This window comes from Patagioenas fasciata, chromosome 6, assembly GCF_037038585.1.
Source record: "Patagioenas fasciata isolate bPatFas1 chromosome 6, bPatFas1.hap1, whole genome shotgun sequence".
Lineage (NCBI taxonomy): Eukaryota > Metazoa > Chordata > Aves > Columbiformes > Columbidae > Patagioenas > Patagioenas fasciata.
In genome coordinates this window covers 22,109,050-22,133,404 of record NC_092525.1, presented here as the reverse complement: position 1 = coordinate 22,133,404, position 24,355 = coordinate 22,109,050, and the positions used below count along the sequence as shown (strand labels likewise).

At 40.1% G+C, this 24,355-nt stretch overlaps 1 protein-coding gene across 1 annotated transcript in view; it reads right to left on the bottom strand.

Annotated features, from left to right (window-relative positions):
* Positions 1–24,355, bottom strand: part of SLC1A7 (solute carrier family 1 member 7) — a 48,714-nt gene that overhangs the window by 18,870 nt on the left and 5,489 nt on the right. Inside the window, exons 3-6 of the mRNA XM_065842096.2 lie at positions 14,148–14,363; positions 2,675–2,717; positions 1,558–1,777; positions 378–477 (exon numbers count right to left, since the gene is read on the bottom strand). Of these exons, the coding sequence (XP_065698168.1) occupies positions 378–477; positions 1,558–1,777; positions 2,675–2,717; positions 14,148–14,363 (579 nt within the window). The remainder of the gene's footprint in view (positions 1–377; positions 478–1,557; positions 1,778–2,674; positions 2,718–14,147; positions 14,364–24,355) is intronic.

The following is a 24,355-nucleotide window of genomic DNA, read 5'->3' as shown; positions in this document are numbered from 1 at the left end:
TGTGCCATCTCCAGAGACTTGCCACTTCCCCACATCCTTCCAGAAATCACAACCCACTTGGACCCATCTAACCAAGTGATCATTCCCTGACCCAGCTCAGTCAGGCTGAGTGCTGGTAGTGGGATCCCCCCTACATGGGGCTGAGCCACATTGGGGACCTGAAGGGTGGGGAAGATGCTAAGCTGATAGTTTTGGTATTGGCTGTCACCTGCTGTTCCTCTGATCTTTGAGGCAGCCCCTGAAAGCTAAGGATTGTTCGCCCTCATCTATTTCCCCAGAAAAAAAAAAAAAAGTTTATGAGGTTTCTGTGCATCCTCTTCTGTTGAAATTCTCTTAGTCTTTAAAAAGTTGATTTTCTTACTAAAACAGTTACTTACCAAACAGCAACTGCCACTATCTTCATGACAGATTCGTTTAAGCACTGACAAAAGCTGACCAAAGGAACGCCACTGTTTCCCATTCTTCCCAACATTATACCTGCAGACAAAGGCATTCAGGTTCAATTTCTCAGGTGCCTTAATCCAAAGCCCCCATGCCTTCCCTCCCTGCTGTGATTCAAAGTGAACTCAAGTGGGAGATGACTGGATGAATATAGATCTTTGTGCTGTATAAACAGACACGGTATGTGGAAATCTCACCTTACACAAACATGAGAGCGTGGGGGAGCCAGGCCACAGCCTTGTGCTTTGGCTCCAAACAGGGTGCTCTCCCCTGGCTCCCCTGTTTTTTTTCATTTGCAATTCCCTGAAAGCTTCCCTGTGGAGGTACAAACTTTTGTGCTGTAGATTTAGCCCCATGGTAGCGAGCCTGTTTCTTTAAATATCTTTCATAGAGCTCTGAGAAGGAGTTACCTGCTCTGAGGGATCCTTTCAAGACAAACTTGAAAACGTTTTTCTAGCAAAGGAAGCTGTCTCTGCCTCAGTCTGCCTTACTCCTGTGCACTGTGTACAGCCAGCCGGGGGCTGTGCTGTACATGGCAGTACTGGCAGAACATTTTCTGTACATTAGCCGTGAAGAAACCAGCCCTCAGCTTCTGCTTCTTGAGCCCCTGGCCAGCAAGACTTAGGGGCATGGTAAAAGTAATACATTCAGTTATAGGAAGACAATGAATGATCTTCTGTGTTCAGAAGTATAAAATGACCCTTGATCCTAATAAGCACACGCAATTAATTCATTTGTATCCAATACTTTTTGGCTGGCATAGTGTCTGCTGTGACATTGTACTTTGGGAATTGACTGTAAAATACTACAAACTGGGGCACAGTCAATTTCCAGCAGTGTTGTATATGGAATACCACCCTCTGTGGTATTGTATATGGAATTCTACCTTCTGTGGAATACCACAAAATGGCAAGGAACAAAAGTCACCAAGGATTTTGAAGATTTATCTTCAAAAGTGTGGGAGAACAGCTCTGTAACAATCTTGCCTTTTTCTCCACCAAGCTGAGATAGAAGCAGCTAAAAAAGATGAATCAAGAAACCAAACAACCCAACCCCTTTCTTTTCCTCTTAAATGGATACTTGGATTATTACAAACCAATCATGTCTGAAACCTACCCATTGTAGCAGAGAATATCACAATCCCCAGTACATTCATGCCATCACTAGTGCCTGGTTCTGACTTGTAAATCACTTCAGGAGGGGGAGTGATGTCCAAGGCAAAATTCTGGACATTGGATCCATTCTCATCCTGGACTCCATATATTATAATGCGACGAGTGGTGCTTTCAGATGATGCTTTGTTAGATTTAATGATAGGAATGCTCTTGGTGCGATACTGAAAGAAAACAAAATTGTTTTTATTATAATATCCCAGCAGGAATTAATACTTTAATGAGATCTCCTAAGTGCTCTGTTTCAACAAGGCTGCATGTTAAAGGGACAAGCATGAAAAGAATGATCGGTGCTGTCTCTATGCTACTAAAATCTGTAAAAAACAGTTGTGTTTTTGGAAAAGCATAACAAAATCAGTGTTTCCTATAATCAGACCCCCGTGCAGCAAACACACCATCTCCTGATAGACCTGCTTTACTATAAGACACAATCAGGAATGACTCTCTAGAGATTTTGAGTGCCCTTCTCTTTGTCTCACCCAAGGTAAAGTTCCCATTAAATATTCCCCCAGGCGAAACAAACACAGCTATGCCTTTTGCTCACTCAGAACTTTTAGATTAGGTTTTCTGGCCAAATTCCAATCTGAATAATTAGATTATTTCCAAACACATTATTTTATTGCTTTAACTGGACATGGTATTCTGTTCTTCCTTTGTGTGGTGTTACTGTGTGCTCTTAAAGCAATTCCAGCTACTCTGTGGCTGCAATCCTGTGGTAAGAGCAATCACGCTCTGGGCATACTGGCATAAATTGTTCTGCTTTTCTACAGCAGCTTGTTCAAGCTCCTAAAACATCAGGCCTCAGGAGGAGGTGGAGCTGACATAGGTGTGCTTGTCCTTTCTGTAGTCACACTCTGCATTTTGTACTTGTTTGCTTTGCCTTCACCGAGGCTGCTGAGGCTAGTGGAGGGGGACTCGTTAATTCCTAAATGCTGAAGGTACTAACAGTATCTTAAATAATATGCAATGTCTCTATCGGGATCCTGTTTTACTAAGATACATGTTTTCTATGATGTTGGCTCATCTCTTTCATCAGTGGTAAAAGGAATATAGCCACTTACCTGCTTGAATGTGGCCTCAACAAGGTTGGCTGGAAACATGTTCCTAAAAATGAACAAATACAAGAATAATTTCTATGGAACTGAAAATAACTTCTACTTTTCCTGTGTCTCCCACGATAAATTGGTTATTTACCCTCCTAGAGAGCAAAGTTTTCACGGGTGCAGAAGGTTGCCATATAGATGTACCTGACTGAATGAGCGTCAACAGAGAGACAGTTCCTCAGAATTAACCTTTTGGGACTTGCTTCTAAATACCTGGAGTGAGACCCAGGAGCTCTAATTTCAGCTTCTGGTTCTGCCACAGTGCCCATGTTGTAGCAGGGGCAATGTAATTCCTATCATTCCCTTCTCTATCTGTTAACTGGGGCAAAGAATATTCTGCTACTCCATATTTTGTCTTCCCTGTTTGGATAATGAGCTGTTCAAGGCAAAGTCAGTGTTTAGGGATGTATTCCTGAGACTCCTGGGTCCTGTAATCTACTTTGGGATTTCTAAGTACTCCTGTGAGACGACTCATAAACTGTAGTACCTCCTGAAACACATTCATCACTAAAATTATAAGTGATGTAGGCTTTGCAGTGGCTTGGTCAAGAACAATTTTCTTTTCAAAAAGAGGATCTCATTCCTGATTAAAATAATTGAGATTAGAGGTGCATAGTCTCTGGTAAATTTTGTTTTAATACAGTTCCCAAGGCTTCAGAACAAGAGTTTGAAGTGAGGCCAAGAGCTACAGAGCGGCAGAGGAAGACAATGACCATACTCTGTGAGATCTGCAGTGAAACGGACAGATTTTTAGTTCCAAAAGGGACTTCTGCTGTCATCTTTTCTGACTTTTTGCTAATTTGTAACTTCTGTTTGAGCTAGATTGCTACTTTGCAGAAAGACATTCAATCCTAATTTGACATGGAGAGCACACCCTCTACAGGCTTCAAAGAGGAATCATAGTATAGTTGGGCAAAAAAGCGAAAAAGTCTTATCTTTCTGTGGAGCATTTGGGAATGAAGATTCTTGTGATGATTCTAATAGGGTCGTTTTCAGAACTGATTTACTTTCAGCCCAAAGCTTCTGAACCTATGGGCAGAAGACAGTGACAGCCTATGACCCAATTGTATGCTTTCATATATGTAAATTCATGCAAGGAGAAACTCCTGAATTCTCTAACCAAAAGACTTTCTATTCAAAGCCCAGCTCAAGCCCTAAGATGAGACAACACCTAAGAAGATATGAAAAACCCATTCTCATTCCAAAGAGAATTTATATATATATATATACAGTTACATGAGACATTTTCCATACCTGCTTTTCTCTTGGCAGCAGCACATGCCCGCTGCTAATGAAGTCACAGCTAGAGCCTGCTGTGCAGTACTGGCTTAGAGAATAAACAGTTTTTTTGCTATTTTAAGTGATCATAATGTGACATTATGGTCACACTGAAAATTATGAGGTAGAATCTGTTTCAGTAGCATCAGGCACTGAGAGCAATTGCTACATAGAGATAATTAATTGTCCTTTTCAGGGTAAAGCAGAGGGAGAAGAATTTCAATTAAAGAGTAATAGTATTGTCTAATGATTGAAACAGAAGATTGAAAATGATGGGAGTTTTTTCGGCTTGCACAAAGCATCGAGTCATCTCTGCAAATCACCCATAAAGCTGATGATTCTCTGCTTCAAATGTCAAACCCGCAGCCAAAGTGAGACACAGACAACTGCCAGCTGTGCCTTGCTCTCCTATCAGACGCAGACACAACCGTGTGCCTAAGCCCCGGGGCTTGGCTGACACAGGGACTAACTGGAGAACAGCTGGATGGGGCTGGAGATGGAGGGGATGTTTATAGGAGGAGGAAGCACAGGAGAGACAAGATGGTTACTGCCTTATTATGCCTCATAAGGGAATTCTGCTTCCAGATTGTTAAAGGTTTCATTAATATCAATTTTTTTTTGTGATTAGACATGAGCAGATGAAAGGTGCTACAGCAGCACACAGTGTTAGGGTGATGATTGTGCTCTGACCTGCTGTGTGAATGTGCATTATTCTGAAAGTGCAGATCCACACTGAGGACTCCTGCGCAGCTCTGAATATAAATGTCACATATGAGCCATAGCTTTACAAGGAAATATGGATTTTATTGCTGATGATTTCCACTTTCTCCCTTAGTTTTATAGTCATAATTAGTAGAATTAAGAATAAATTAAGACTGTCCGAGAAAGGAAATATCATATGGTTAGTAGCTAGATTAAATATTAGACAAACCTTTATCATTCTTTATCCTGCAGGAATTACAACTGCCCACTTAATACTGGATGCTGGAATTCTCCCAGTATTTTTTAATATATAATGCACTGTGATCCAGTCTTTGGGACTAGCCTTACCAAAGTTACACAATTTATCTAGTGAAGGGCTGACCTGAATGTGTTTGCCAGGGCTTCGGCTTATTTTTTATCTTAAGCTGGTTTACTTGGATTGAAAAAATCCAAGCCAAAATATAGTTTTGTTAATTAAAAACATTCAAGAGAGCAATTCGTGGACAAGAATTCTAATGGACTAAAAACAAATAATGAGAAGAACATATCAAATTGTCACCTACAGCTGGGGGATGACTGGGAGCGTGCGTTGCTTTAGTCAGGCCTCTTCAGAATCACTTGAGAAACTCTCGCTTTAGGGGTACATTTTGCTGCACGTTGATATTTCCAGCCACGAGCTGGATGTTTGGCAGACATCATTTGGGAATGTTTCCACTGGGAGCGGGGGATTTGACTCAGGACTGCCAGCCAGCCCAGTCGCTTCAGGACAGCCCTCCTGTGCGGCTCTGGCTCCCCCAAACCTGAGCACTGGGGAATGCCAGCCGGGGTGGGAGCTTCTGTCTGGCACAACATACACACACACGCATTTGTGCAAATATATTACAAAACTAATGGCCAAATTAAGTATCAAAATAATCACAGCCTGTCAAGCCCTCCTTGTCCCAGCTTGCAACCAGCTTGCCCCTGCAGATCAGTAATAGCTTCACTGCAGTTCTGCACAAGATAAAGATCTAGACACACATGTATCTGTTACCAGGATCATAATGTGAGGCTGTCCCTCTGCTCAGAAGAGACACTGTATTTATCACTGACATATAACGAATTAAAGACACTGTCAGTACTTAAGAAGTAATAATTCAAGCTGAGCTACTCATTGCGGTCACCACCTATAAATGTTGCTGTGTTTATTCAATTAAGAGAGCTAAGCAGATAAAATACTTGTAAATTTCCAGCATTACTTTCAGACTGCTTAAAAGATACAGGACACAAAATAATACTGTAGAAAACTTCAAGTGATCTGGAATTCATTTCTCTAGTAAAAGCAACATTGTCTCTAACCTCAGTGGCACAATTCAGCATTCCTGGCAAAAATAATTTCACATAATAATAGGGAATTAAATATAGTCAATAACAGCGAGTGAGGCTGGTGTGGAACATAGATAAATTTAGATCTAAGACAAGGGTATGATTGTAAAACAGAAACTGAGACATATGGTTTCTGGTTACATAAAAAATTAAGAGCTAAATACTGTCTGCCCTGAGGAAGAACATTTCCCAGAGCATCTTCTGCTTCAGGAATTCTGCCAAACAGAGCAGGAGTGTTCAACACAGGCTAAAAGAGTGAATGTGCATGAAGCTTCAGTGTCAGCTCCGTGAACCTTTTACAGATCGTGAGCTATTGAGCCACAACTGGCACAGCATGCCTGGCCTGCATTTGCTGTGACAGCAGCAGATCCACACCAGCAACCTCCTAAAAACCTGCTTTGACTGCAGCCTGCTGTGGTGAACAAGGTGGTTCATTCCACCAGCATATTCTGGAATCCTTCCCTAATTCTGTATGGGATAAGAGGATTCAGATGTAAGGATCTATCAAGTTAGAAATGTGTATGTATGACTAAGGCAGCATGTTCTGCAGTTTGGTAGCCATGGAATTTGAAGAAAACCCTGAAGACATGTATTAAATGTAGACAGCACCTGGTTTAAGGAACAACTCTGAGGGTACAGCTTCCCATTACATGTAGGACTACTTAGCACCTTACCACTGCCAGAAGTGGGAGGTCCTCTTTCTTTCTCTGTTTTCTCCCAGAAATAAAATTACCAATTAACACTAATTTACTTGGTTTTGCTCCCCTAGTATTCTGCTGCTTTAGGAAGCTGAATTGTGTTAGGACGCCATTTTTCAGCTCAGGCCATGCCTTGGCACTGCCCCCAGGACATCAGAGCCCTCTTGCTCTCTTCAAAAGGTTGCTTACTCTGAGAACTACAGTAGTGATACAAATACCAGCACTGTTAGAGTGTTTTCCTGCTCATACTGTCAGCTAATTGTCCACAGAACATTAGCCTACAGCTACTAGAATAGGCAGTTTGATGGCTCCTGGATAACTTTTATTAGAAATAATAGGCTAAATTTTGGTTGTAGTTTTATTACTGAATATCTGAAAAACTCAGAATGAGTCCTGAGTAGAACATCTGTTGATTCAAAGCATTCGGCTTTTGCAGATCTTTTAATGAGGAATTAGGCCAGCTGCTCTAGTGTAAGAGCAGCCACAGGTACGGCAGATGCCGTTTCCTCGACTCAGAACACCCGTCCCCGCTGGGGCACGCTGTGTTCTGCAGCAGCAATCTGGTTTTGCTCTCAGACTTTGATGTTATCAGTATTTAATCCCTGCCACACCAGACAGACTTTGGCTGCAGTCTCTCACGCTGTGGAATTAAAACCACTAGACTGGGTTTCTGCTACATGTGCGGCCTCATAACATTTTATTGGCCTATATTTGCACTGGGCATAAAACAGCTTTGGACACTGCTCTCAAATTTGAACTGGCATAGCTGAGCTTGCAAGAACATTACTTTAAGACTGGGTATTTGACAGTGGTTGAGCTCTTACCCCATCAACCTATACAGTAGGGGTACAGAGAGAGTAAAAATGGAGTTGGAGTGGCTTGACACAACAACTGCAAAGTTTCCAGGTTTTACAGCTGTCCACAAGAATGAACAGCACTGTGGCTCCTATTTACTATAGGCTGAGGTCAGATGCTTCTTCTTTCTCAGTGAATTTGTCTTAATCTCAAAAATTCACTTGCTTTTGCTGCCCCCTGCATGATTTCATCATCAGCCGTGTAGACTCCTGACTACTGTTGCTGTACCACAAGAGTCACCAATCCTGTCCTTAGTCATATGGATATGGATCTGAAATATCCTCCTGCTGGTGTCAGTGGGCTCCATCAGGGTTTGCACTACTGAAATCAAGGTCAAAATTTAATTCGGTAAGAACGAACAAATCATCTATCTCAGGGCCCACAGGAAACTGCATCTTGCACATCAGGAGTCACCTCAGTATCAATTTTACTATCTCCTGCTTAAAGGACCAAAGAAGGTTTTTGCAGAATTAATGAGGCATTTAAATCCTCATTATTGTGATAAAGGATACTAACAGAATGCAAAAATCACTAATCGGGTCTAAGCCATTTTGTCTTGCTTGTCTTTTTTGCAGATCAGAGCAGAACTCATATTGTGCACTCATTTTGCCAAACACGTGGACTTTTTATCTGTCTTGAGGGTGACAGTGTTGCATGGCCTTTCCATTCCAGGAGGGGATCTGGAGGGTGAATATCCTTACCCTCCTCCTTCTGAAACAAAAGGTCCTGACACAGCCCCAACAGGGCTGTGGCTTTCTGAGAAAATCATTCTTTGGGGTGGAAGCACAAGTACATCACATCTTTAGGAATCTTGAAAGGGCTGTATCATATCAAAGGCTGTATGACAACGACCAATGGATTTCCACTATGGTTCCAACAAGGCAAAGTTATCTCATAAAAAGTGTACGTTTACATTGGAAGATGTCCAGGGCAATTGTCAGGAAGATGAATGATTTATTTCCCTTTAGAGCTTAAGTTTTCCTAATGGGATTGTAACTCCTGGCCCCCAAGCATCTCCCCCTCTGTGATTAAGGCCTCCTGATCAGAGAGCAGAACTGCTTCATAGTCCATCGCCCCAGCCTTGTTTTAATCAAGGAATTATCTTTTTTCCATGTTGGTTTCCTCTTATGCCAAATAGGAACAACACATTTAGGGGCTTCATAGTCCTTTGTAAATACAGAATAAAGGTTTAGGCTTCTACACAGCTTGAACTGCTTAAAATCAACCAGAAGCACACATCTGGTCACATACCATGCACAACAGTGCTGGCATCAGGCTGGCTTTGTGAGATAAAAGAAAACCGGCAATCTGAAATGAATAAAAAATGTCATAGGGGACAGATAAATATTTCTATCGTACACAGTGGCTTTTGGCAAAAGACACGTGAGTGTAGGGCAAAGTTATTTAAAATGTTCTTTCATAGTTTAAACCCTGGATCACTTGACGCCATCTTAAATATCTTATTGCGTGTGTATACGATTCAGTCTTCAGCTGTAAACTTTTTAAAGTGTGATTTCTGGTTCTGCACAGCCTGGACTTTTTCCAAACTAGAGCAGATATTGGGTTTCTCCTGCCCTATTTTCAAGAAATACAATTTCTATAAAATAGAATTTTGCCCTTAGCTTGAAAAGAGGGAAAGGAAATTATTTTAAAGAGTGCTCAGGATTCCCATGAAAACATAAATCCTCTACAGTTTTTATATCCTCTTCTAACTATAAATGGCATATCCCCACCCCCAACTCTCTTGGTTAAGCCAGATTGAGTTTCCTGGTACCTGCTATTAAATTGGATATTAGTGGTGAAATGCTCTGACTTATCCTTCCAGTAAACTTCAGAAATGCACAAATTTGTGTGTCATGGTTCAAGGCGTGATTTGGCCCGGACTATATTAACGGAATTGTTTGATTTGGACATTTTGAATTGAATAAGCTTGTGATGTCATGCTGTCTGGTTAGACTTGAGAAAGATTAAAAATGTATGTGAAGCCTGCACTGGCTGGTGCCCAAATTTGCACACAGTCAGTCGTACATAAACCAGGGGGGAAAAAACCCAGTTTGGCTGGGTTTTGTTTCCCCCTGTGAATGTTAATTGTGTTTGCTGGTTTGTTTTTATCTCATCAGCTAAATGTTGTTTCCCTTGTGACAAATGCAAGTAGCATATTTTAAATTACAAGAAGATTTACCCTTCTAAATTAAAGGTATTTTGATAACAGCAACAGAATGTGGTGGAAATATTAACTGCTAATGGAAACAGTGTGATCCTGAGTCATATATCTTGTTTTACAAATGTTCATCCCCAAATTATAGGCATTTTCTATTCTGCTTGTCAGGTGATTATATGTTGCAGAATGAAAGAAACCTAGTATTCTAAATTGAACACTATCCCTCTAAGTGTGTCCCTTTTTGCCCTTTTGAATAAAACACTCAAAGTCTGAATTATTTTAAAAAATTGATATCTTGCCTTCCTTAATTTCTTAACTCACAAAAGCCTACTAAAAATCCACTCTTTTATTTTTGAGAACACAGCACAGAGTTAATTTTGTTAATTCACACAGGAAAAAGAAGGTAAAGATGTGTTTTGATTCACTGCTATTACTTCCATTGTGGTGCCCCAAAGGCCACATTCCTAGAACAAAACCCCTATTAGATCTCATACAAGCCTGGGATATTTCCTCTGGCACCACAAATTTTTCTGAAAATTCCCCAGTGAGGTAATTTCTTTCCCATATGTCTTGGTTCTCTAGCTGTAAGAAAGGAGAGTGGTCCTTGTCTACCTCACCGAAGTATTGTAAATCACGAGAATGAATCCATTTAAATTCAGAAAGCACCAGGTACTTTGGTGCATTAAAGAGAACAAGATGATCCTTAGCCTGAGGATTTGTAGTTTTAAATATGGAAGAAAATGTACTTTCATGAGCTTTGCAGTGCTTGCACCAGAAACCTTGAATATAATCAAATCAGATCTGTACATCTGTCTCAATGTAGTAGTAAAGTGGCAGCTGAAGAGAGAAGCATCTTCAGAAAAGCATCTCCTGCACAGCTGCTTACTCACAACTGCCCTCGGAACGATCCGTCATTAGCCCAGAGCCTGGCACGCTGCCGGCAGAGGGGCAAGCTGTACAAGGGGAGATTCCTGCATGGGTATGAAGGTGAACTGCCTGGTTAAATGGATATCTTCCACAGACAGCGGAAGATGTATTTGGTTCAAAGCTGGCTCAGATTAAAGCTAAAATTCAGACAATTCAGGCCAAGGCAGCACTAAAGATTTTAGGTAAAAAGACTAATTGAATGTTGAAAACACTTCTATTATGCTGCATTTGGTGGCCTCCCTGTCTAGATTGAATTTAGGAGGAAATCAGTAGGGCCAGACTCACATCCACAGATTCTGCCCCCAATCTCTTCAGGTTCCCTTTAGAAAAAAGTCTTTCAAGTACTTCTGCTTAGTGTGGCAAAAAATGGTTGACTTGTGGATATAATTTTTGAGGCATTAAATTCAGTATGTTGATGAGATTATGTATGTCCTGCTTGATGTGAGGTGTAGAGCCACTTCAGAATCATGCAATACAGTGACTGTTATGTTGTAATCAAGTCATATACACTGGAGGATTTATTGCTGTTTTTTTAACATAACAGACAAATATACAGGGGAAGTATCATCTGCAATATAATGCTGAATAATAATTATTGATTAATGTTGCATGTGTTTTAGGATGACCATAAGTCTCTGCAGTAGTTCTTGGTTTCGTTTATTGCTAAGACAGTACATTCTTTAACTTCTGATTAAAACCACTTCTAAAAGCAAAATCCTCACCCCAAAATTCCAGAAATTCAATTTCTAGCAACATCCTCCCTGCCAAAAATTCCAGACCTGACAATGTCATATATAGCATCACAAGAAATAATAATATATTTCATCATTTCAAGATGGCTTCAAATCTGAAATCAATGAGGATGAATAGGGGTATCATCATGCCCAGATCCATGCTTTTAAAATAAACTCCACAATTATGTCACATATATCATCTCTCCACTTATACATTTAGGATTCTTCATTTGCAGAATACCAGATGTTTCCTGTGTAAACTTCTGTGCACATGTGCAATTGATAAATTGAGAGGAAATTAATGAATTGAGAAGATAAGCCAATCTGAGCCTAAAGAGATGGTCTCCAGCTGTGAATGGAAGTGATTTATCATTGAGCTAAAGGATCAGCTTTTCTAGCTCAAACCAGCAGATACATCATTACATTTAATCCAGACTTCCACACAGACACTTAGGAGGTTTGCAATTGACTTCAGCAGAGCCAGGATTTCACCCATCGTGTTTGCCTAGGCTGAAAGCCCACTCCCCACAATTTTGTTATTCTTATTCAGTTAGTTAGTGAATGTGGTTATTTCTGTAGTGAAGGAATAAAATCCATCAATTTGTAGAAAGATTGCAGCTGTGACTGCTGCTTAGCACAGCAAAATGAGAGGGAGTTCTATTCTTTCTTTTTAAGCCTCGATAATACAAGTAGCTTGTTGGCTTGTTGTTGTTGTCCACATCTGCCCAAACCAGTGAAGACTTTAAGGTTTTGCAGAGTAAAAGCACATGCCTGGGCGGAAACATGAACACCTGAAATATGCGGCAAACTATTACAATTTGCTCAAGTATATGTTTGTAGGAAGTGAAATTATAGATGATATTTGCAAATGCTTAGATAAGGACATAGTATTTTACCTGCAGTAAGGCTCAGCAGAATAAATGGTTCTCAAACCTCAGCACTAAACCCATGGTGTACAGGGATCAGCCAGAGAGAGGTGAAGAGATGAGATTGTAACTGAGATCTCAGGTTCCAGCCACACAGACGTTTGGTCATTTTAGGCAGACATAATACTACAGAACTGAATTTAAATTTTGCACGCCCAAATTCTTTTTCATCTGGCTCACCTCCATGAACTAGCTTACTCTGGGCCTCAAAAAGCAACTGGGCTGGTGAGAGGAAGGGCGTGGGAATCCTGGGCAAGGGAGACCCTTTCCAGACACAGCTGTAAGGTCAGGGTGGATGTAACATTGCACCAAAGGTCTCACTGTACCTTTACTTGTCTAAAACTGAGGACTTAGAAACAGCTCAGCATGCCAGAAAATGTTTCCAAAAAGTCCCACTATGAACACAACCAGTAAGATTACAGTTTTCTTAAATTCCCTTTTATTTCTTCTGCTATTCTGTTGTACTAAGGGGTTCAAAACTCCAGTAACTTGCTCAGTTCCTTTCCCTTGGTGTGAGAATTCTAGACCTTTATGCAGCAGAAACAGAATAATGTGACTTAACATTCTGTCACAAACACACGCATGTGAATTCCACTGCACATACATCACTGCAAAGGCACTGGGGAGATACAGATGCTGTGAAGCAGGCATCTGCTTCTTGCAGATGAAGATGGTGGTTTTGTGGAAAGCTACGGAAGAGAGTGCGCTCAGCTGCTGCTCAGTGACTACTAGAATTTGGCTCATTTTCAGTAAGACATTGATGCAATAGAAAAACATGCAGGTTTCAGATGACCTGGCTAAGTACAACTTGGAGGAGAAAAAAATATTTTTATAAGCTTTTCCTCACAGTTCCTTCTGATTTGAGTTCATGGTAACTCTAATTAAAGCATTCGGTGTACTGATGCCCTGTCAGCGTCAGGAATTTGGGGTTTTGAAAGAAGAACTGTGCAACATTTTTAATTTTAATAAGTCAAACTACAAAGAGAACTCTTCATGTTTTAGATACACACTGGGCCTAGACACCCCTGCTCAATATAGTATGAGATCACTGGCTTGTGAAACTACCAACCAAAAGCAAAACTTGTTCTTTCTGCATGAGCAATGTAAATGTGCGGCACACACTATGTTCAGTCAGGAAACGAATCCCACTGGTACCTGAAGTGTTGAGACAAAGAGGGATTTTCAGGCAAAGCTATCAAAATACCATCTAAGGCTGGTCTAAAAGAACAACCCTCCCTTCTGCAAAACGAAGTAAAACAAACAAGAAAAAGCCACAAAGCAGAAGAAATACTGTGATAAAAATAAGGAATAAAAAGATCACAATGTTGGTTTTTCTGTGTCTTTCATCTGAGAGTTGTTATGAGCAGTTGTAATGGCACTTTTAAGAATTATTTCCTGAAAAATGTGTATTTCAGCTCTTAAGGTTTTGCCTATTACAACTGTCCCTATTTAAATTAACATGGCATTTTAATACTATCTTGGCCTTAATAGATTTCATTATGAGCTCTACAGGCCACACGTGATTCTGTGGAGGCAAAAAACCCCAAACATACCCCAGTGTTGTGAGAATTTCTGATACACTTGGTGGCCATTCATTTTACTAGAAACAGCCAGTATAAACATCTGATAACTTGAAAATCATCTTCTGAAGTTTCCTTGATTCTTTTTCCTGATTTGAACAGAGCATTCATCCTTAGGTTCAGAACTTATCCTCAGGCCACAGTTCCTCATGCAGTTGGGTACAAAATGCTACCTTCAGAAAGCAGAAAGAATGAGCGTAGTTACCGGATTAAGTCAAGCAGTGCATCCGCAGAGCTCATGATGGGCTTTCCACCCTCCTCGGTGCTCTCCTTCTGTGCCGCTCCACCAGGGTGGATAATGGAGACCATAATTATGCCCACGATCACAGCCACAAATGTTGTCCACAGGTAGTAAGTGACAGTGATGATACCTAGTCGACTGGAAGTCTTGGCATCCAGGGCTGCTAGCCCAGACATTAAGCTGTGGAAAGAAATCACAATATATACTATCTTTTGCATAACATTAATACAACTGGAAACCTAATTTCCTAATTATTGCAGTTTACCTGCTTCTCTCAGGATTGATCAGTGTTTTTAGAAGCTTGCTGGTAACACTAAAGCTGTAGCCTCCATGTCTAAAGGGATGTTTCTCTATTGCCATGGAGATTGCCAAGGAACTTGCAAGCTCAGGCTGCACACATGGTGACAGAATCCTAAAGACAGTTCCCTGGAGCTTGAAGGATATTTTTAACACAACCTACACATGTGATGGTTCAGTTTACAGGATTAAAGGCAATAATCAGTCATACAAACTTATGTATGAAATGCTACATATAATGTTACAGAATCATAGGATAATTCTGGTCAGAAGGGAACTCTGAAGGAAATGTGGTCAAGACCATTATCCGTTCCTGTATGCAGCCAGACCATGACTTCAAAATGGAAAACACTAAGGGGCAATTTTGTCATATAGTCCATTTTTTAACCTAAAATAATAACTTATTTTCTTTCTAAACCAATACAAAGCACAGTATATTTTTGCTTTACCAGCAGGCACTTTGGGGAGTGGGCTGTGATTCAGTTTGACTTCAGCTGAAGTGGAGACATTGTCAGTGAGGAGAGGAAAATCCTTCATGGGCAGGGGTGGCTGCACAGTGGTGAGCAAAGAAATGGCTGTGGTCACTCCACCCTTTTCTTTCCCCTTTAGGGCCCTGCTCACCACTTCCAGGGGTCACCCCCTCGCTTGTACAGCCTCCTCTGCGAAGGTAGGCAACTCTCTGTCAAATGCTTTAGCTCACACCGACCATCTTTTATAGGCAAATTAGACAGGGCACTGTTTGGTCCCTGAACTTGCTCCAGGCAGCTCTGACATACACTCTGATGCTGTTTCCAAATGCTGCAAGGCTGAGATTTGAGTGCTCAGTGACACCAGTGTTGCTTGGAGTGTGTAGCTTGTATCAGGAATAGTGTGGCCAGCAGGACCAGGACAGTGACTGTCCCACTGTGCTCAGCACTGGTGAGGCCGCACCTCAAATCCTGTCTTTAGTTCTGGGCCCCTCACTACAAGAAAGACCTTGAGGTGCTGGAGAGAGTTCAGAGAAGGGCAATGAAGCTGGTGAGGAGTCTGGAGCACAAATCTCATGGGGAGCAGCTGAGGGAACTGGGGGGTTCAGCCTGGGGAACAGGAGGCTGAGGAGAGACCTTATCACTGTCTACAACTACCTGAAAGGAGGTTGTAGCATGGAGGGTGTTGGGCTCTTCTCCCAAGTAACAAGTGATAGGAAGAGAGGAAATGGCCTCAAGTTGCACCAGGGGAGGTTTAGACTGGATATTGGGAAAATTTCTTCCTGGAAAGGGCTGTCAGACATTAGAACAGGCTGCCCAGATCAGTGGTGGAGTCACCATCCCTGAAGGTGTTTAAAAGATGTGGAGATGTGATGCTTAGGGACATGTTTTAGTGGTGGATTTGGCAGCGTTAGGTTAGTAGTTGGACTTGATGATCTTAAAGGTAATTTCCAACCTTAAATGATTCTGTGACCAATTATCTGTAAACTCTTCAAAGCATACATCTCAGGAAAACTGCAGGTGAATTAATACACCACATTTACTGTTTTGTGTGCCCCACTGTCCAGCTTTCCCATCAAAACAGAACCATTTATCAGGCCTTTCCTCATAAATAGTCATTTACTAAGCTGCACCTCCTTCAATGAGATCTTGACCTCACTCTGCTGAGTGAGGTTGTCTAGAGCCAAAGCTAAAGTGCAGCTTAAGCTTTATAGTAGATTTAATGAAATCAAATGGGTGGGATTTAGTGCTCAGGTTCTTGCTATCCACTAGATTAATTAAGAAAATGTATTGCTTTTCTGCACTGCCAATCTCTTGTCTAGCGTTGGTTCTGTTAACACTATAGGAGCAAGGGGAAATACTGGTTGCACTGTAATATGGATCATTTAGAAAATGAGCATCTTTATAACTCTCACTCTTGAAACCGTTATTCTTCCCTCTCTTTTATCACTGTATTTGACAAAAATTCTGCATTTCTGTGTGTTTGTAAAGCACTGTGTAAAAACAGCACTACATATTAAAAAAACAGTAGCAGCAATGATACTTAGTTGCTTGGCACTTCCCTTGGGTGGGTCCATACAGAAGAGTAAATATTCTAAAACATTTCTTTGATAAAATAGTTGAGTTAAATACATTTAATTCAGATTAATTGTTAGTTTTCTGTAAAACAATCTCTATGTTGTTATTATATTTCTAGGACTGAACTCTTAAAACAGGCTGAGTTTCACAGGCCATTGAACCAATTCAGCAGCTCATTGATGCCCAGAGGAGTTCCCTACATTGTGCTAGACTTCAGCACTCTTCTACCCCCCACCCTAACCATCCCAGGGAAAAAAAAAAAAAAAAGAAAAATGAAAATCAAGTTGATTTTAACTAGCTGGATGTTTTTCATTGTAGTAATTTTCAGTGTTCTTTATAGATATATTATCCAGGGAAAAAGACACCAGAGTTATGATGGCTTGACCATTGATCAACAGATCTGTAACATGTAGGTAGGATACCATGCAGTGATGACTTGGAGAGGGTACTACCAAGGAGACAGACAGTCCACTGCTCTTCCTAGTACTGCCCTGAAACCACTACCAATGTGGTAAAGCCACACAGTTATTGTTGTCCTTGATGCTGCTGCGTTGTGTTTGTTCTACAGAACAATGGAGAGATTAATCCTGCACATAGCGCTTGAACGGTCTTATTTGTTCACCTAAGAAATATGGAGTGATGGAAAGATATGGAGATATGAAGAGATGAATCCTGTACATAGCACTTGAACTGTCTTGATTGTTCACCTAAGAAATATGTCCAGAAGTACTGAGGGATAAAAATCCTAATTAAATATGTCCAGCAGTCCAGGTGCCTTTGGGGGTGTCACCTCAGCCTCAGGATGTTGGGCCATTAGGATCTGGGGAGTGTTGTGCAGCTAGAATCTAATCATACATTGGCTCTCAGGTGACAAATCCTGAGGGGGCTAATAATGAGATTGCTCTGTCTTGGGATATTCATTAACAAGATCATCATCTGTAATGAGATTATCCTGTCACCAGATAAAGTCATGCTCAGTTCATGCTGTGATGAGAAAGTCCTCAAAAGTAATTAACTATGGAGGTGCAACAGGGGTAACCGTGGTGTGACAGAAGCATGACCAGACATCTGGGTTCAGACAACGCCCTGGGCTTTTCCATGCCTGCAGTGCTCCGTTTTAAGAAGGGACCAGTGGAAGCAAGTCTCCAAAGGCTGAGGGGCTACACTGGTCATATCATTTTAAGCAATTGCTCAGAATAATTTTCAGAAAGAAACACCTGTAACTAGTATGAGACAGCCATCACTCATTAACTATTTTTCATTTGGCTTCATACATTTGATGTCAGAGGAAACAGGACAGAAGACATAAAGATTAAAAGAGATATTGATTATCACTGTTATTGTATGAAGTAAGTAGTACACAGTTACATCACAGGAGTTCCTCACCATGGATGTCTAGAGCTCTAACCTTCACATAATGTAGTCAAAGAAAGACAAGAAAAAGTACTTTTCTTATTTCCTAGGGAATAAGGAAGTCAGGAGGAATAAACTTCCAGATGGTTTAACTTAAGATCACTGTATCCTGTTCAGGTTTTCCCTTTAAATCTAATTTTCATCAGACACTCTTGGCTACATAAAAACTTCACCAACAGTTTCCCAAGCTGCTTCTAAGACTGAACAGAGATGTTCCCAAGCCATCCGCTACCAGACTCTCATAAAACACAATGGAATGAAAAACAGTGTACTTTTAAATCTTGTCAAGCCTCAGAGCCTGGTTAGGCTCAGAATAATATTTGATTCATAGTTTAAAATAATTTGACTTACTATGTAGCTAAGTAGCTTCCACATGTATGTTTCATGCAAAGCTTCCATAACATATTTAATGATTGCCAAATGGACAAAGCAGGATTAAGACAATAAAAAACAATCTGCAGCTCTTCTGATTAATTGCAGTACATCTCATTCATTTAATTGGTCTGGCAAAAAACATTTCCACAGAAGTGTAATTTTGTGTTCAGGGACCATTTCTTACTTTGTGGAGAGGGGAAAGAAAAAAAAAAAGTCAAGCCTAAGGCTTCCAAAATATGTGTTAATGAGTTTTGAATGAGATATTAAATCTTGTAGTGCAGGATTTAAGTGAAATCTCTGATTACTATGATTTAAAAGGTTTCTTGCACCTTGCTTTCAGACATCTGGGGCTGGATATAACTGACACCACAATAAACTAAGTAGCCCCATGATGCTTTTATCTCATGTGTAGTTTGTTCCAATTACACATGAAAATTATTTTTCTGTGGCTTTTCTTTCTGCTGTCTAGAATCTATATTGTTCATCCAACAAATCTTGGATTAAATCGTGTGTTCTCAGCGACTACACATGATTTGAAGAACAGCCTCCAAAACTGTTGTATCTACTGTAGATCTGTGCGAATCTCTGTCCTACAATCCTTCTATGTCTGTGGTTTTCAAGCCTCTTCAAAGCTGTGTTCTGATAATCTGAAGATTTCTACACAATGCAAACCTGATGCTCCACAACATTTTCAGGTTTATAGTCTTTCTAAGGTTTATATTTTTATTCTTAAGAAGTAAAAGATTTTTGGCTTTTTCATTGGGACTTTAGTAATTCTAAATCTACACTGATTTGTTTTCTGGGAAATAAGTTGTTCTGATGCAGCCAAATCTGTCTTGTCTCTTTGAACTATCTACTCACATTTTATTGGAGAAAGAAAGTCAGAAAGCCAGTAAACAAAATAGAATTTTGATCAAAAGTTAGATATGGCCTATAATTTATAGAAGTTTATTCACTTGCAGATATTTAAGACATTTTTTTCACTAAGATTTCAATTGTTTCATTGCTGATTGTTAGTGAAACATTCTAGGTAAATTATTTTATCAAGGATGGCTCAATTAAAGTTTGTTTACATTTTTGGACAGTCTCCATGTGATTTATGAAAGGTTACAATAAATTGTTTCCTTATGGTGTCCTTGTTGAGAGAGGAAGGTGGAGAGCAAAGCCAGGATCAGTGGAAGATCTAATGAAACCCAGATTAAGCTTTTAAGGGGAAACTAGAAGGGAAGAGGAAGACCTCAACAACTCCAGGAATTATTATTATATCTGACCTATTAAAAATGTAAAGTTAGCTACTAGGTTGTTTAAAACACTGATAATAGTACAAACCAAAGAAACTATCAAGTAGTAAGTTTCATATCTGCTTTGAGAGAAATCTGCACACACACGCCCCCGCAAACTACAATAGCAATTTTGACACAATGAGGAAGGGAATTCTTTCAATATCTTGGAAATCTAAACCCTTATGAGCACCTCTAGGCTTGCTCTGGTTGTCACTGACAGGCATCGGGGTACTTACAAGGCATTTTATTTACAAATAAAACCCAGAACTTTCTGTCTTATCTGCAATTATCTATTTTTTTCTGTTGCTCTCTCATAAAAAACACATTTTTTGACCAATCTCAAGATCAAAACCCATATCCCCAGAATGGGAAAATACAAGAAGCTGTTGTTAAGACCCCATTCTGCATGTTTATTTTGTCTTCCTCTCCACCAGAAGCCATCTGGATGTTGCTTTGAAATAGATGGATTATGGATAAAGTTATCAGAAGGGATTAGTGTGATTAGAAAGACATTAATCCTGTCAAGAAGTAATGGTCAAGTATTAACCACCAACAGTTGTTCCTAGAATCATGTTTGTTTTCATTCATCCAGTACCTGCCTCGCGTTCTCATTTTGTAATTGCACGCCGTAGAAAAGACCTTCCTGAGCAAGTTCTCCCAGGGAGGCTGGGAAGCTCCTCCAACAGCCAGATTAGAGATGATTATATGACAGCTGAGCATCACAAAAGTGAAGTGCTGGCTTCACTAATGCTGCTTGATCGGACAGGCAGGCTGTCGTTTACCTTTTTGTCAAGGTCAGTGCCTTCAAGTCTCAACATGGTAATAATCTCCATTTCCACAGCACAAGCCATTTAATCATCTTAAAATGCTTTACTAATATAACCTAATATCATACAGGAAGGCAGTATCTCCATTTTATAGACAAGGAAACAGCGAAAATAAGACACTTCATTTATTTTGCGTAGATGAGGTCCTTAAGGACATGGTTTAGTGACAGTGTTAGGTTAACGGTTGGACTTGATGATCTTAAAGGTCTTTTCCAACCAAAATGATTCCATGATTCTATGAAAACAAACAATTTGCAGTAAAGAAAGGTACACCTTCAGTGATCTCTCTATTGCCATGGACCATCAGACTTTTCCTCATCTGCGCCCAGCTACCTGTGTTTTCACTCAAAGGTGTCAGACATGGTGGGAAGTCTGGCTCTTGATCTTCAAACAGCAAGAAATGACCAGTATGTTAGAAGATCTCACTGTCTGCAATACACCATTTGCAGTGATGGTGTTTAATTTTACACACAGGCTGCTGGAAAAGAAACTGAAATCTGCAAATGAAACCGAATCATATTTCTAGTACATTATAACATGCAGCTTTTTGAGATTCTGGTTTTTAAATAATGCTTTATAAAATAGTAAGAATTTTAATTTTTACCCAAAATGTGGAGATGTCCTTTTCCTTATTATCTAACACTTGTTAACTGTTAATGATAAACTGACATATGCAGTAAAACTCCTGCCAGGAATTCACATCATGTATTGTAATTTCTTAGTGTGCAAGAGGAAATCTATTTTTATGGACTTGTGTAAACAAGTCAGGACTTTGTACAGCACACAGTGAAGATCAATGTCCAATGACTGTCACTGCTTCCTCCCCAATAGCTCAACATGGAAGGCTACTGCGGTATATCTATGAATGCTGGAAGGGACAAACAGCAACCTTTGATCACTGACTGATACAGGAGATCTGAGACACTGTAGTATAGCGCACACAGAATTCAGGCTGGCTTGTTGACTTTAGCTGTTTTGATTTTTAAAAATCCTAAATTCAAAGGTCAGGATGCAAATGAAAACAAGTTATCTATGAAGCATGGATATGCAGGTTCACGTGTGGAAAGAGCCAAGAATCTTCATAATACTTGATTTTCTCTTTTGTCAGTTCTTTCAAGTGTTTTTAGACTAAGAAAAGGGCAAAAGGATTTGAAACATCAATTTGGATTATAAAGAAATGTCAGATTTATTCAACTGTTTATAGTTCATACAAGTTTCTCTCCTAAGGAAATGGAGGGAATCCAGCCAGCCCCTCAAGCGTCACATGTCATTGCCTTATTTTGCAAGACACTAAGTACTTTAGAGCTCTCAGAGGACTACAGAAAATTTCTGCCAGCTCACAAACTGCTCATATACCATCTGTAATCACTTCAGTGCTTTCCACGCCCATTCACTTTATGACCATACATGTCTACTGCACGTCACTAAATTCCTACTGACACTGCCTAAGTAATTTGTACTGAGTTGGTACAATTTGGTCGTTACAGCACACATAACTGCACAACGTGGACCTCTAGGTTGAAGAGGCGGAAGAAAACACTAGAAGACAGTATGGGTTCTGATCATTAGACTCCATATTCCTAAACACAGATAAGAACATCGATAATGTTACAGATGATAATGTAGTGAAGCTTTTGAAGATGTCTGAGGCACAGAGGAGGGATTCTTAATCAGGTCTCCTAAGAAGGTAGAATGGAATTTTCCTCTACAAGCTCAGGCAACCTCAGAGAATCCTTTGGAGAACTTTTGAGGTAACCTGACATCAGTTCTGCAATATAATAGCGAGATGGATATTTTAAAGTAGTATAATGGTACTGAGTGAGATTGTTCTCTTACCAGTTCTTCCTACCCTTGGGTAATCCTTCCCTTTCAATTACATCCAAGTACAGTTTTTCTTTTCACTCTGCAAGTCAATAGATTTATCCCCTCTAGTCATCTTAAAACTACATCTCTAGAGTGACTTTCTCCACAATAAAGGCTGTAGATCTCATATCCTAGGAAAGGGCTAACAGCTTGTTCTCACTGTGGTAGAATGTATTTCCTTATTGCTTACATTACAGTGATACACATAACAGGTAGTTCAGAAATGGGACATTACACACACTTCATGTTATCATTCAGGTACTCTGCAGATTTTCCCATACTAACCCAGCAGAAGGTTTACCCTCCTCTGGTGGGGAAGATTTGTTCCTGAGTGCCAATATTTTTCTATGGGCAAGGTAAACCAGGTGAATAAAGGGAAAAGTCCAGAGTCTAATAATGTGAAGAAAAAGTTCTGTGCTTCCAAGAGCAATTTAATTCTATGTGAAAATACAGTTTCTTTGGTACATTATAAAACATTGTTCTGAGCAGCTCCTCAGAGAGCCGTAGGCAGCATTTTGCAGCTGCTCTTCAACACCTCACTAGATAATATTGTACATAAATTTGATTGCACTTGATTTTCCCCAGTATGGCAGCTGCACGAACATAAGAACAGAGCAAATGGTGTTTAGGAAAAAATGACCAGAGGGAATAGTTTAACTCATAAATAGCAGAAAAGAACAAGCCCCGACTGTCCAGAAGCTTATGTTATCTCTCCTTTCTCATTCAGCCTTCAGTTAAATTATGTGAATTTCTCAAGACAACATAGAAAGTATCTCTCAGTATGAGGCATGGATTAGAAGAAATAGTACTGCACATATTGTTATTAATGTAAACCAGTATTCTTAAGTGAACTAATTTTGGTTGTCCTCTTGGTTTAAATTTACTGATAAGTAAGAAGAATATTTCATAGCCTTTTCGAAATCTGCATTTTCCTTCTCAATAGACACGTTGACCATATCAGGCACTGACTTATGGTAGAAGACAAACAATCTCCTGTCTGTCCACTCTTACAGCATGTTTTTAACCAAATCCTAAACTCCCAAAGAATATACTGTTGCTGTGAAGTTCTTTTAGGGTATGTCTGGACAGACAGCTGCAGACAGACATGAACTCACTCTGCCTTGTCCCTGGGCTGCCAGGGCTGCTCTGGAAGCCATACAGCCACATTAGTCCTTCGCACAGGAGCTTGGGCGCAAAGCCACGCTAATGCGGCTGGACAGCTTCCGGCATGGCCCTGGCACCAGCCTGCCCAGTATGGCTCGTGGGCTCAGTGAGTTTACACCTGCTTGCACCCAGAGCATCTCCTCATCCCCTTGCAGATTTTATACAGGTGTCAGCTATTCAAATGTAACTAATCAGTCACAAGAAACAAAATGTGGTATGGCACAGGACAGCTGAACAATGACAGAACAAACAATATTCTTCATTAGTGGGATGGTAAAATGCCAATGCATTCCCCAAATGAGAGAACTGTGAAAAAAAATGATACGGGGAAAAGGGAACTATAATGGAGTATGTTCTAATTAAATATTAGGCTTTAACAGCATGAGTAAGAATGACCCACTCAGGAATCTGAGCAGAAGGATAAGGGATTACCAGAACTGATGGCATTATGGACAGGAATCCCCTTAAAGAAAGACAGTTCTATATTTAGCATATCGTATTTAATTCAGCAACAAAACCTCAATAATACCAAATATTTATTACTACCCCAAATAAGCCTTCAAATAAATATACTTTTTTATTAGCATACACTTGCTTGTATCAGGCACAACATACTTAGTGGAACAAGCTTTGTGTTTTTAAAAAATACAGGTCAAATCAGTTATTTAGATTTTTCTATAAAGGGAACAATCTTTAACATTCTGCACATGGAAAAGGATCAAATCTCTGCTAAATATTATTTCTCAATTGTCTAGAAAAGTGCTAGTGGTAAATATTCTAAGAGGAATATCCATTAGGGTTACAAGCCTGCTAGACAGCTGACCAGTTGAGTTCTGCCCTGACAACTCCTTCCAACAAGCAGCCTCAGTGCTTACTGCTAATTGTAGTCTTAGAAAACTCAGCCC